Genomic DNA, 13,584 nt, shown 5'->3' with positions numbered 1-13,584 from the left:
GAACAGCTGGAGGATAGAAGACACACTTCAAATCGCAGCTGGGGACTTAGTTCTGGGAAGCTGTATTTGCATAACCTGCTCTGTTGTGGGCTCTGGTACGTCTCCCCTCCTCTGGCCCGGGTGGTCTCCCTCTGCAATGGACTGAGGGTGGCCAAGCAGAGCCCATTTCGTGCTGGCTGCTCTAGCCAGTGATGGCCTGCTGGTTCTGTTGCACACGGTGCTGCTGCCTTTGCCTCTGATAAAGTGACCTTTGGCTCCCTGGTGCCGCGGGTTGGTCTCTGAGGTGCTTCTGGGCTTGAATCTTATTCTCCTGCCGCAGCCTGAACCCAGAGGTGTTACAAATGGGGTGCTTTGCAGACTCAAGGCCTTTTGGAGTGAAGCTGACAAAGGCTGGGGCAAGCTGGATCCAGTTGGTGGCCACTGGCAGTGGGTCAGAAGAAGTCACCCATAATGCCTGCAGTTCCAGCTGCCTTTTGTGTGTGGCTGAGAGCTGCTGATTTGGACTTTGCCCAGCCTCTCCTCCCACTTGCCCCAACCCAATCCAGAATTCATATGAAAACAAATGGCGTGATTCAGCCAGCCCCAGAGGTTGTCCCCTGAGGCTACTCTCCATCTCCTCCCCTGGCTGTCGGGCAACCTGGTGTGTGCAGATAAAATCCTTGTCCCATGTAGAACTTCCTCACCAAACGGCTCCAGCACAGGCCAAGCATCCCAGGGGAGCTTGTTTGTCAGGGATGCTCTAGAGCAGGGGGAGTCAACCTGTGGTCCTCCAGATGTCCATGCACTACAATTCCCATGAGCGTTTGCTGGCAGGGGCTATGTAAATGTTCTATGTAAATGTTCCAAAATGTTTTATGTAAACCGCCCAGAGCTGTAGGGAAGGGCGGTATAAAAATATAAATAAATAAAATAAATAAATCTGGAGGACCACAGGTTGACTACCCCTGCTCTAGAGTTTGTTTTTCAAGGAGGTGCAGTGGGTTGGCCTACATGGCTGGAAGGCCCCTTGCAGCTCACCTGTGCAGGGATTGAATGTGCAGACTAGACCGCAAGCCCTCAGAACTTCCTTTGGTGAAGATCTACCTTTGTGCCGATTTTAAACACTGGCAAAGGCAGGATACGACTTGGTTGTTGTTGTTAATAATAATCTGAACACTGCCCGCCGCGGACTAAATAAAAGAGTAAGGGCTTTAGGGGCGGGATGTGTCCGGGATGTGGAAGGGTCCGGATTGGCCCGTTCGCGCCTGCCGATTGGTCCCTCCGATTTCCGCCCCGGAGCTACTGCGAGCCGCGCACAGCGAAGCGCCTCCCGCCGTGTCAGGCCGCTGGCAAGGGAGCACCCAACGTAGCTGGCGGGTGCTCGCTGCATCAGGCCGGGGCCCAACAAGCCCCCACCAGCCGCCCTGTGCCCAGCTGCCGGGGGCTCACTTGCCTAGCGCCCGCTGTATTCAGAATATTCAGAATACAGCGGGCTTGATTACTAGTAAATAATAATAATTTGATTCCTGCCCTCCCAGTGGACTGGCTCAGGGCATTGTTCAACATGTAACTATAATGACATTAATGTAAATAGGACGACATACAATAAAATAAGATTTAAACTGAATTCTGCAACATTGTCAGCATCAACCCGATGGATATTCTATGGCTCAGCTGTCTTAGAACTAGATTGCAGTCGAGAAGTGGTTTTGAGGGGCGGGGGGGGGGAGGGGGGTGTTACCTGATTCACTGTCTTGGCTTCACTTTACAGGCCCTTACGGGGGAACTGAGCTAGTTCCTTCAGGGCTCAGATGTGCTCTGGAAGGTCATTCCACTAGGTGGGGCCAGGGTAGAAAATGCCCTGGCCCTGGCTGAGGCCAGACATATTTCCTTGGGGCCAGGGATTGTCAGCTGGTTGGTATTCTGAGAACCTAAACTGAGAGGGGAAAGGCAGACTTGGTGCCCTGAATATATTTCACAAATGAATCCGTTTGCACACATCCTGCATTCTTCGGTTTGGGAAAGGGACCAGTGGCCCCTGTGGAGCATGAAAGCTGCACTCTCTGACCAGGTGAAGGCCTGCTTTCCTCCCCAATATTTCCTAGTGTTTGAGTTCGCAGGCATGGGGGCGAGAAACTTGATCAGGGGGAGTCAAACTGCGGCCTCCAGATGTCCATGGACTACAATTCCCATGAGCCCCTGCCAGCAAATGGAATTGTAGTCCATGGACATCTGGAGGGCTGCAGTTTGACTCCCCCTGAATGTGATGGTTAGAGAGAGAGAGAGAGAGAGAGCGGGTGTCCCTCTGCTCTCGGCATGGTGCTGCGCTGGAGAAGGGAGAGGTCCCTTTCTCCCCCCCCCCACCCCCCAGCTCAGAGAGAGAACGGTCTGCAAAGTGCTCTGATCCATCCGCTTGCCGTTTGCCGAGAGGGGAGCACAGGGAAGAGAGAGAGAACAAGTGAGTCACCGGCGGGGGCGGGAAGAGGGAAACTCATCCAGCCTTTCATTGATCAGGGGAGGAAGAAGCTTCAAGCCGAAAGCTTTTTTCTCCTTCCTTTCTCCTGAAACACTTACTTAAAAATTTATACTGCTTGGCTGAGCCTTGAAATGCTTTTTCTCTTCTTTTCTTTTTCCATTTTGAAGGGCACTAAAAGGCTTCTTTGAAAAAAGAGGCTAGTCAGAGCAGGTTGAATCTGGGACGCTTCTCTCCTCCCAGGCAGCAGGTCACGGGTCTCGTGGCCCATAATTCTGGCCAGTGCCTGCTGGCTGTTGAATCGCTCAGGGTTAACTTGTTGGGGTGGGGGTGGGGGTGGGGACAGATGAACTCTCCAGCCCCCCAGGTTTTCCCCTCTAAGCACTTCGCCAGCAGCAGGCAGGAAAGATATTTGAGCAAAGGCTTTGGTAGCTCCTCTGACCTCTTTGCATGCCCCATCCACCAAAGGGAGACACGGAGTGCAGCCGGCACATGCAGCTGGCTCAGTTTCCATCTAGAAATGCCACACAATAGCTGAGGCTGTGTGGAGGGGCTAGTGGGTGGGTGGGGTGGGGGGGGCCCAAGAAGGAGAGGCTGGGCGAGGAGGTGATTCTCTGGTTGCTCACCTGCTTCTCTGCAGACACTCGTTCTCAGAACGGCTCTTTAAGAACGGTTCCTTGCACTGCCACCAGCACAGGTTCCAAACCTGATTCAGGTGTGCAGGAGAAGAAGGTTGGCAGGGCCTCAAGGAGGTAGAACAGACTGTGCCTCACAGACTGCACGTGGGTCTAGCACTGGACATTCCTTCAGGTGAATGCCCTACAGCTAGAAACGTAGCAGCTCAGGGAGTGCCTCCTTCTCTGTACATGTTGTGCTCTCACCATGCGTACATGGGGTTTTTAAGCCTTGGAAAGCATTCCAAGGTGTATCCTCTGCCGTCAGCAGTGACGTCGTCTGTTCTGTCCTCTCATTCAGGGGTAGCCAAACTGTGTCTCCAGTTGTCCGTGGACTACAATTACCATGAGTCTCTGCCAGTCTCTGTTCACGGACATCTGGAGAGCCATGGTTTGGCCATCCCTGATCTCGCTCGACTGTGTGTGTGAGACCAGGCTCAGGAGGTTCTGTTTTGCTTCTGGGATGTGAAGCCCAAACAAGACGCAGTGGCTTTTTCCAAGCCGCACCCTGGTTCCTCTGTCGTCACAAAGGAGCTGTGGAGAACTGCTGCTGAAAGCACCAGCTCTGCTTGATCCCGTGGCAGCACCTTCCAGCCTTCTACCCATAACCAGGGGTTTTGTGTGTAGACTTTTGTAGCACAAATTAAAGCTCTTGGACTGCTATAAATCATGCAGCTGTGGATCTTGTTGTGCATAATTAATTTTGTTGTGGGTGTGGAAGGGCAAGAATCCATGCAGGGACAGCATCCACCCCTGCAGCTTGTGTGGCTTGTCCAAGTGAGAACCAGGAGAGCTAGAAATTTGCTTTAAAAAGAAAAAAATATTCTTAGAATGTGGATTTCTATACTTATTTTGCAGAGGAATAGAGGGGCGGGGCGGGGGGAGGAGTTCCAAGCATCTGTGGGGCAGGCATGGCATGGCATGGCGCAGAGGGAGGGATGGGAGGCCAGGGGGGGGCGGGGATGGAGTCCAGATAGCTGCTTCACCACATAGAGTCTAAAGTCCGCCCAGCCACTTGGTAGCATGGGTGAGAACGGATGGTGTGGGAATCTCATAGACTCCTAGAATCCCAGAGTGGGAAGGGGCCATGAAGGCCATCCAGTCCCACCCCCTGCTCAGTGCAGGACCAGCCCAGAGCATCCTAAAGCAACCTGGGTAGTCCATGCTTGCATTCACGGCGCCCAACATGGGTGGGGCTTGCCACATCGGGAAGGAATTGGCCTTGACTCCTGGGCACTGCTGGAAGCTCCCAGGCATCCTTTTTGTCTGCAGAAACACCAGCAGCAAATAAGGAATTCGCCCAAAGTTCGAGACCTTGGAAGCTTTTGAGACTACGGACTAGCAGCTCAGGAAGTATTTTGACAAGTCCTGTGGGGCAGCCAGCACAAGGGATTTGCAATTCTTTTCTTCGCCACTGTTCCTCTAGGAATTTCCGTCCTCTTTTAGCCTCTGAGGCGGAGGCAGGGAGATCATGCACTCCTGGGAAGAATTTTGATCCATGCCAGTGCCAGTTCTGCTGCATCTGCTGTCCTTGTAGAAAGCGGCAGCTCCCCCCCCCCCCGCTTCAAGCTGACAAATTGGAAAGAGAAGCTGGCGGTCTGCCCCAGCAGAGGAAGACGAAAGGCATGGAAGCAGCTACTGCTGCTGTCTTTGCAACAAAGCCATTGGGGGGTTGGCGCTTTCCAGGAAGAGAAGGATCCTGCTCTGCTTGTTGTGGGTCACGTTCTGTTTTCTTCCCAGCATGCGGCAGCCCCACCCCCGGATGGAGGGGATGACGGTGGGCATGAGCAGGGAATTGCCATGACGTTGGCATCTGAGTGTGCCGGGCAAAAGGAGTCGTGCGTCCGGTGGCAGAATCAGACAGAGTCGCCTCATCTCCCTTTGCTGCCACCACCGCTTCTCTGAGTCACCCGGCTTCAGAAAGCCTGGCCTGTCGTCCTTTCTTCTCTGCGTGAAAATTACCTCTGCAGAATCCGGGGGGGGGGGGGGGCGGGGGGGGCAGTGCGTTCAGCTTCTTCTTGCCTGACTGCTGAGCCAAGCAGCGTCTCTCAGCCTTGAAGGAGGGCTCAGCTTTTTCTTTGAGGGTGAAAAACAGAAAGCCTTGAGCTAGAGAAGGATTTTGCTCCCCTGTTTCAGTGGCATCCAAACTAAAAAGGAAGCTAAGAGTTAGGCTGCTGAATAAGGGCTGAGGTGTGTGGGGGGGGGGGAGAGGAGGGGGGGGGCCGCCTCCAGGGTCCCTGCGTGTCCTGAAAGGACTGCTCCAGATCAGCATTTTCGCCAGAGCCATAGGCATGGCGGCCTATCTCCACACCAGGAGGAGTCTGGTGCCGCTTCCTGGAAGACCTGGCATTTGTCTCTTCTGGGCTTGCAGCTGCAGTTTGTACTCCAGTCTCTCTATTGCAGCGGCCCCCAACCTTTTTAAGGCTAGCAGGGCTGGAAGGGAGAGGGACGCTGCACACACGCAGCAGCTCCGTGCGAACGCACATGCGCAGAGCTCCGCGTTTGCACCCGCCGGCTGCGCCTCCCTCCACGCAACGTGGCGCTCGCCGGGCCTTGAGCGAAGGCCCAGCAAGTGCCGCGCTGTGGGGGGGGGGGCACCTCCCTCTCTTCCGCCACGGCCCGGTGACGAGGCTTTCTCAGCCCGCCTCTGGGCTACGGACCAGGAGTTGATGACCACTGCTCTATTGTCCCAGCGGTCCTCACACAGGGGCAGACCAGTTCTTCTTGAGGTCCAGTAACGGCACAGAGTCTGAGGCCCTTCTGCTCAGGTTGCCTCCTGGCTCTGGGGCTCAGAGTCGGCTGCCTCTGGATGTGGAGGTTCCCCTCCACCCTTGTCTTTGGTAGCCACTGGTAGACGGGTCCTCCACCCCCTTTCTGAATCTTTACACCCTGCTTTTATCTAGTGGGGAACAAACTTGGCTTACAGCATTCTTCTCCATTTTATCCTGACAACATTCCTGCGAGGTAGGTTGGGTGGAGAGTGTGCGAATGGACCACGGATAAAAGGGGCTCGAGCCAGTCCTTTGCGGGAATAAACATGTCGTAGCCCTTAAGGCGCCCCCAGCCTCCTCCTTTCTTCGGTTTTAATGGCCACCAGCAGCTGGGTCGTTCAGCAGCCTCCCAGGGGCAGTTGTACGTCGTGGCTTCCCCGCAAGGAACTGAGATTGGTCTTCTCTCTCCGTTGGTTCTGGGACATTTTTCGCCTGTGATCCCCTTGGTGCCCTACCTGTGTTATGCTTGTTTGTTTTTATGGCCTCTCCTTTGATCTCAGGTGTTTGGGCTATTTTTGAGTGATGCCCCACGATCCCCAGCTCTTCGTTTTGCTTCCTCCAAAATCCTGGCAACAAATCTAGCATGAACCCAGTCAGCGCAAGAGTTCTGCACAGCCAGTTCACCACCTGAGCCTATTGCTTCCCTGCGCACTCGGGGGAGAGGTGAAGAAGAGTCCTGTGCCATTCAGAACTGGGCTAGCCCAGTCGGTCCAGGGCGACTTGTGACTCACTGGGCGGGAGGATCAGTGCTGTGAGCTGCGATGGGGGCCCTGCAATTCCAAACCCTGGCTCTGAGGGTGTTTTGCACGGTCCTTTCTGCACCGTTTCCCTTTCTGCCTTCCAGGACAAGTGCCCGAGGAGGAAGCCAGGCAAAACGGGCAGAGCCGCAGCAGAGGGCTACCCAAGCCGGTGTGCATGAACGGGACGGAGCCCGGGCAGCTGAGCAGCAAAGCCAAAGGCGAGAGGCGGGCCAGCGCCTCCTCCAACCCCTCCCGCAAGGCCGCCTCCACCACCAGCAAGATCCGCAAACTTTCCACCTGCAAACAGCAGTGACCCCGGGGGACTCGCCTGCCACAGGTGCCCATTCCCGCTCTGTTTCTTGCTTTAAGGGTCTGGGTGGGGGGGGGGGCCAGAGAGGACTGTCATGGAAACTAGGGGAGCCGAACCCCAGGCTCAGCCTGGCCTGCCTGGTGAACTCCACCCGGTGAACCTGAACATGGGTTGCTGGAGCCACCCAGCAGCACCACTTGTGTGTGGGCCAGCCGAGTGACCCCCTGGCTCAGCAGGGGTTGGGAGGTTGCCTTGACAGGCTTGATTTGTTCCCCCAGCACTGGTGCTTCCTTCTAGGGCAGATCCCGGGTTGGGGGAAGGCGTCTTGGGCTGCCACACTGGCCTGGCGCTAGCAAAGCTGGCTTTCTGGTTTCACTTTGTGGAGAGGGGAGAACATACAAGAAGCCACGTTGGATCATACCAGGGATCATACACGTTGGATCATACCCAGGGGACATCAGGAGGGCCGCCAGCCGAGCCAGAACTCCAGAAGCCCTCCCTCTGTTGTCCCCGAAGCTCCCAGAAGACAGAGCATCCCTGCTCCAGAGGGAGTGTTCCCTCTATGCTGTGGGGCTAAAAACACAGATGGCCCACTGCTCCCTTCGGCAGCACAAATACTAAAATGGGAACAATACAGAGAGAGAACTAGCCTGGCCCCTGCTCCAGATGTTCATCCAGTCCCCTCCTGAAGACACCTCTGCCTGTGGTCACCACCACTTCCTGCGGCTGTGAATCCCACGGGTTAATAAGTCCTTGGCTGAAAAGGACTTCCTTTTCTCTGTTCTAAGTCTACTGCTTCTTGTTTTCACTGAGCCAGTTTGGTGTAGTGGTCAGGAGTGCGGACTTCTAATCTGGCATGCCGGGTTCGATTCTGCGCTCCCCCCCCCCATGCAGCCAGCTGGGTGACCTTGGGCTCGCCACGGCACTGAGGAAACTGTTCTGACCGAGCAGTGATATCAGGGCTCTCTCAGCCTCACCCACCCCACAGGGTGTCTGTTGTGGGGAGAGGAAAGGGGAGGCGACTGTAAGACGCTTTGAGACCCCTTCGGGGAGAGAAAAGTGACATATAAGCACCAACTCTTCTTCTTCAGGTATATCAGGGCTCTCTCAGCCTCCCCTCCCTCACAGGGTGTCTGTTGTGGGGAGAGGAAAGGGAAAGCAACTAAGCTGCTTTGAGACTCCTTTGGGTAGAGAAAAGCAACATATAAGAACCAACTCTTCTTCTTCTTCCTTAGTAGTCTCAGGGCTGTCTCAGCCTCTCCTCCCTCACAGGGTGTCTGTTGTGGGGAGAGGAAAGGGAAGGTGACTGTAAGCCGCTTTGAAACTCCTTCTGGTAGAGAAAAGTGGCTTACAAGAACCAAATCTTCTTCAGAAATCTTGGGGCTCTCAGCCTCACCCACCTCACAGGGTGTCTGTTGTTGGGAGGGGAATGGGAAGGCAAATGGAAGCCGCTTTGAGACTCCTTCGGGTAGAGAAAAGCGGCATATAAGAACCAACTCTTCTTTCTTCTTCTTCATATTGTGAGAAAAGGAGAAACGTACTTTTCCCCCTACCTTCTGTAATCCAGGTACCCAGACTACAGAGCATGACTGTCCTAAACAGAATAAAATCAGAGTCCAGTAGCACCATTAAGACCAACAAAGATTTATTCAATTGATTTTTGCTATATATTCCCTGTCATGGTTGAGGACCGGTTCCGGGGGTGGGGAAGAGCCGGCAGCCCGGGCGCCACGCATGTGCATTAGCGCCCCTGGTGGTGTATATGCGCATGCGCGGAGCTGCAGCACATGCATATTTTCACCACCAGGGAGCGCTAATGCGCATGCACTTTGTGTCCGCCGGCATGCCAGCGGCCGCGCCTGCCTCTCCCCCCCCCCCTCGCAGCAAGAAGCTAGCCGGGCCACAAGCAAAGCGGCCGCTTTGGTGAGCTTCTCGCTGCAGGGAGGGGGGAGAGGAAGGCATGGCCGCTGCCGGCCCATTACCGAGGTCTTTGCGACCCGCTACCGGGCCGCAGACCGGGGGTTAACGGCCCCCAATGTAAGGAGTACATAGTCTGAGGAAGAGTGCTTGCACTCGAAAGCTCCCGCCCTGAATAAATCTTTGTTGGTCTTAAAGGTGCTCCTGGACTCTGGTTTTATTGTGCTGCTTCAGACCAACACGGCGACCCGCTTGAATCTGTCCGAAACAGAGTGTCCCTCTAGACCAGGCTTTTTCAGCCTTCACAAAATGGCCAGTGATGGGCCTGGAGGGGGTGGAAGGGGAGGGGGAGGGGGCCTGGGTGGGCTTGTCCACAGCTCTGCTTCCCAACCGTATTCTGCAGGATCGTACTACTTCAGGGGTTTCTCGAAGCCTGAGGAAAGTTTCAGGGGTTTCTCAAGGGTAAACAGGCTGAGAGAGGCTGCTGTAGACTTTGGGGTGAACAGCCCCTGATGGCCTCTGCTCCAGATATTCATGCAGTCCTCTCCTGCACTTGCTCGTGCTTGTAGCTGCCACCACATCCTGCAGTGGTGAATGGCCAGATGTTAATGACCTTATGGGTGAAGAGGTACTTTTCCAGGGTGTTGCATGGAACAGTCGGCGTTGGCTTGTGGGAGCATTTATAGGACAGCTTCTCTTTGGGCTGGGGCCTGCCACAACACCCCTGCCTGAGCCCTCTTGGTGGTGGGGGGGGCAGTATCTGAGTCACAGCCAGCTGCCCCATGACTATTTGCGAGCCAGGAGATTCCCGTGGCCACCCCCTCCAAGTGTCCTGATCTGTCCTCCCGAGGGAGCCTGGTTCAGGTTATGCAGCACTGGTGCTGGGTCCAGGCCGGGTGTGTGATGGCCTGTGGCCTGGAATTGAAAACACACATGTGCCCCCAACCCCCCTTGGGCTTTGGAACCTATCTGTTCCTAACCCCCACCCCCACTTCCTGAGGTCTGGTGTAGCAGGAACGTCTGCTTCTGTTTGGGGGAAGGCCCTCTTGCAGAACAGGGCGGGAGGGAGACGGTTGCAGCTGGCCTGTGGCAGCCCTGGGGGAGAAGGTTTCAAAGCAAGGGGTGGTTTTGCCTGTGCTGGCCTGGGGGTAGCCGTCCTGGACTCTGTCTCCCCTCCAAGGCCTAGCCAGGCCCGACCCTGCTCATCTTCCAAGTCCTGGGTCGTCCGTGTCAGGGCATAGAGCAGCCGTGGCTCTCCAGAGGTCCTTGGACTACAGTTCCCATGAGCCCCTGCCATCCCTGGCTTAGAGGCCTCGGACGTCCTGTGTGGTCTCCCATCCAGACCCTGTTTAGCTTCCAAAATCTGACAAGATCACAGATTAGCCTGGGCCGTCCAGGTCTGAATGTTCTGCCTACAGAAGGAGCTCTGGTTTAAATCCTAAAAGTAAATAAATAAAAAGGAAAGCTGCTGGGGGGGGGGGGTGCTGCTGATGGGGACGTGTTACCCAAAAAAGCTTCTCAAAATGTGGGGGTGGAGCATCCGCTGGGGGAGGGCAGCTGCAGTGCCTCGGAGCCTTTAGGGGATGAAGAATTGGGACGGGAGGGGGCTGTGCATGGTCCCCATGTGTGCAAGGCATGCGCCTCCACTGCCTGGCATGAGCCCCTTCTGTTCACCTTCCTCACCTGCTGTTGCGGGCTCTTTGTCATCTCTCCCCCCCCCCTTTCTGTTTTGTGCAGAAGTGGCTCCCAGATTCATTGAGTTCAGACCCCAGATTATTCACTGCCTCTGATATCTTCCCTCCCCGCTCTGCAGGGGGTTTCTGCTTGGCTCACAAACAGCTTTCTCCTTATATATCCATCCCCTCGCCTGCACCCCCTCCCAGTCTGCAGCATCCAAGTGGAGTGGAGCCGCTTCCACTGGGACATCCGGACTCAGAAGAGCATGTGTGTCCTTCGCAGGGGGCTTCTGCTATCCGGGGGGGGGGGGGCGTGTACCCCACTGATGCTGGGAAGCAATTGGTTTCCTCCCCCACACCGAAGCCCCCCACTGAGCGGTCATAGAATCACAGAGTTGGAAGGGACCTCCAGGGTTATCAATGCCCTGCACAGTGCAGGAACTCACAACTACCTCCCCAGCCACAGTGACCCCAATTTTGTGCCCCATTGACCCCCCTCCCCCACACCAAAAATCTCCAGAACCCAGCCTGGCCTGGAGGAAATTCACCTCCCATCCCACAGTGGCGATCAGCGATTCCCTGGGTCTGCAAAGGAAGGGCCACAAGAGACCAACCCTGGCCCATCCCTTCCTGCCCACCCACTCGCCACCTGCCTAAGCTCACAAGATCAGCACTTCTGCCAGAGGTCGTAGTTTTCTGAGGATGGAGGTGCTTTGCAGGGTTTTTATGAAGGGTTTCTGTGCAAGCCTTTGGTCCCCTGAACCACCCCACAATCCGTGCCTGATGGAAACTGGGATGTATTTTTGCCATTTCTGACACCTCAGATTCTGCACTTAGGCAAGCAGAGTTCCAAATCCTCCTGCCTCTTCAACTGACCTGTTCTTCCTTTGCCCTAATTTACCCTCCCTGGGGGGGCTCCTTTCGTGAAAAGTGGGTCCCCGCCATCTCCAGGCACTGCCGGGAGCCTCGGGACACCCTGCTTGCTGCACAGCTGCTGCCCCCTCCCCGCTCCGGGGCAAGGGGCTTTGGGTCTGCTTCCCAGCTGACACGGTAGCCTAAAACAGCCTCCCCACCAAGCTTCTGGCTTCTAAACGTGGACCTTTCCCTCTTCTTGTTCACAGCTGGCCTCACACTTCCTGCTGTCCTTGGCTGCCACCGCCCTCCGCCCCATCTCTCTACCGGTAGGGGATGATCCGTAGAAGACGCGGTCCAAAGTTCCAGCCAGCCAAGCGACCATCGCAGTTGAGTTGGCTCTCGGCCTCTTCAGCAAACGGAGAATCCAGTCCTCCTCCTCCTCTTGAGAGGGAGCCCCCGTCCCCCCCCCCCGTGACATTGGGCCCACCAAGAATACCTGTCCTGGGGGGGGGGGGTATCCCGTGGGCGGGGCCCTTCATCCCTGCCCCGCCTCCCCCCTCCGTGTGCAAGAAGTTCTCTGCAAGCCGTCACCAAGCACTTTATGTAGCCGACTACTGCTAGATCTATTCTCCAGTATATTTTTTTCTTTCTCTCCCCTCCCCCTCTTTGGTGGTTGTTTATATTTGCGATATATCTAGATTTCCTTACACATTTGTGATGTGTTTGAAATTTAAAAAAAGGAACCGATAGAGGGGTTTTTGAGGAATAAAACAGGTATGAAAAACAAAACCGAGCCCAGGGTGCTCTCTTAAACGCAAAGCCTGCATGCTGTTCGAAGGGCGGGAGAGGAGCCCTTCATTTCTCCCCCCCCTTTTCTTTTTTTAAAGGAAAATAAACTTAAAATGGACTTGGGCTCGTGCCTGGTTTGTGGGACAGGGACAGGGTCCCAAGGCCCCTTCGTCCGAGCAGACTCTTCCCCACTCCAGCTGTGCTCGAGGACTAGTTTGTTTTTGTACAGAATTCTGGTGACTTTGGAGTCCTGAGGGGAAATTCGAACACAGGACGCAGGAGAGCAAGAGGTCTTTGGAGCATGCCTGAAATGTGTCCTGTAAGCTGCGTCTCTCATCTTCCTGGGGGAGACGGAAGTCAGTGCCCGGCACGGAGAGCTGCTCCCGGATCCCACTTTTCTCTGCCAGCAGGAGTCTTGAAGCAGCTTACAAGCTCCTTCCCTTTGTCTCCCTGCAACAAGCCCCTTGTGAGGAGGTAGGGCAGAGGAGCTCTGAGCGTGGGGGGGGGGGGGGAGGGATCACATCTGATGCTCCAGAGTAGCCTCTGCCCCTCTTATCCACTGCATCATGCTGGCTCTCCGGGTTTAATTCATAAAATGGCTACTATTCACATCCACCACCCCCCCGCCATCCTGAGTCAGAATCCCACAGTGCTGGGAGGGTCCACCAGGGGCCATCCAGTCCAGCCCCTCACCTCCTGCCTTGGTGCCCATCCAGTCTCCTCCACAAGCCTTCCAAGGAAGGAGACTCCACCAGTCTCTGAGGCAGCAGCTTCCATTCTAGGAAGAGCCCCCCCCCCCCCGTCAAGAAGGGCTTCCTACTATTTAAGTGGAGCCTCCTTCCCTGTAATTCGAACCCATAGCTCCTGCTCCCCGTCTCTAAAGTCAGCAAGTTGTCCCTCCTCCCCCCCCCCCCGTGTCTACCTTTTATGCCATTAAACACAGCTGTCCTCTCACCCCTGGCCCTCCTCTGCCCACCTCTCCTCGTGGGGCAGGGACTCCAGCCCCTCCAATCGAGCGGCAACATCATCCCTCCCCTCGCTCTGCATTCTGGTCTCCCAGCAGTGCTGCCTCATGTTGCATGAGCCTTTGTCCCGGCTGCCTCCTTTGCACAGAGCCCCCCTCCAGCCCGCTGTTGGGGAGGGCTGCTGGTGGGGCAGGGGGCAGGGCCTTGGCCCTTGAGCCCCTCGGTGTCTCCTGCCCCAGGAGATTGTTCCTGTGGGGATTCAGTGGAGGCGGAGGAAGCTGTAGAAAGCTGTTCTGAGCCCCAATCAGGGAGAGAAGCCTCCATGCCCAGGGATACTCTACCTCAGCATCTGGGAGAACAGGAACTAGGAGGGCTCTTGACTTGCTTTGCAGCTGTCTTTCCTGACCTGCAAGGAAACCGGCCTCCCCCTTGGAT

The 13,584-nt window shown here is 55.8% G+C and overlaps 1 protein-coding gene across 3 annotated transcripts in view; it reads left to right on the top strand.

The window, feature by feature from the left end:
• The window catches only part of STK11 (serine/threonine kinase 11), a 73,591-nt gene extending 61,289 nt beyond the window's left edge, over positions 1 to 12,302 (top strand). For all 3 annotated transcript variants that reach the window (XM_077331452.1, XM_077331456.1, XM_077331451.1), the window contains 2 exons: positions 6,742 to 6,974; positions 11,662 to 12,302. In XM_077331452.1, the coding sequence (XP_077187567.1) occupies positions 6,742 to 6,950 (209 nt within the window). In that variant the 3' untranslated portion in view covers positions 6,951 to 6,974; positions 11,662 to 12,302. The remainder of the gene's footprint in view (positions 1 to 6,741; positions 6,975 to 11,661) is intronic.
• Positions 12,303 to 13,584: the final 1,282 nt, after the last annotated feature.

Source organism: Paroedura picta, chromosome 4 (assembly GCF_049243985.1).
Source record: "Paroedura picta isolate Pp20150507F chromosome 4, Ppicta_v3.0, whole genome shotgun sequence".
Lineage (NCBI taxonomy): Eukaryota > Metazoa > Chordata > Lepidosauria > Squamata > Gekkonidae > Paroedura > Paroedura picta.
This window is presented reverse-complemented; position numbering and strand designations above follow the sequence as displayed.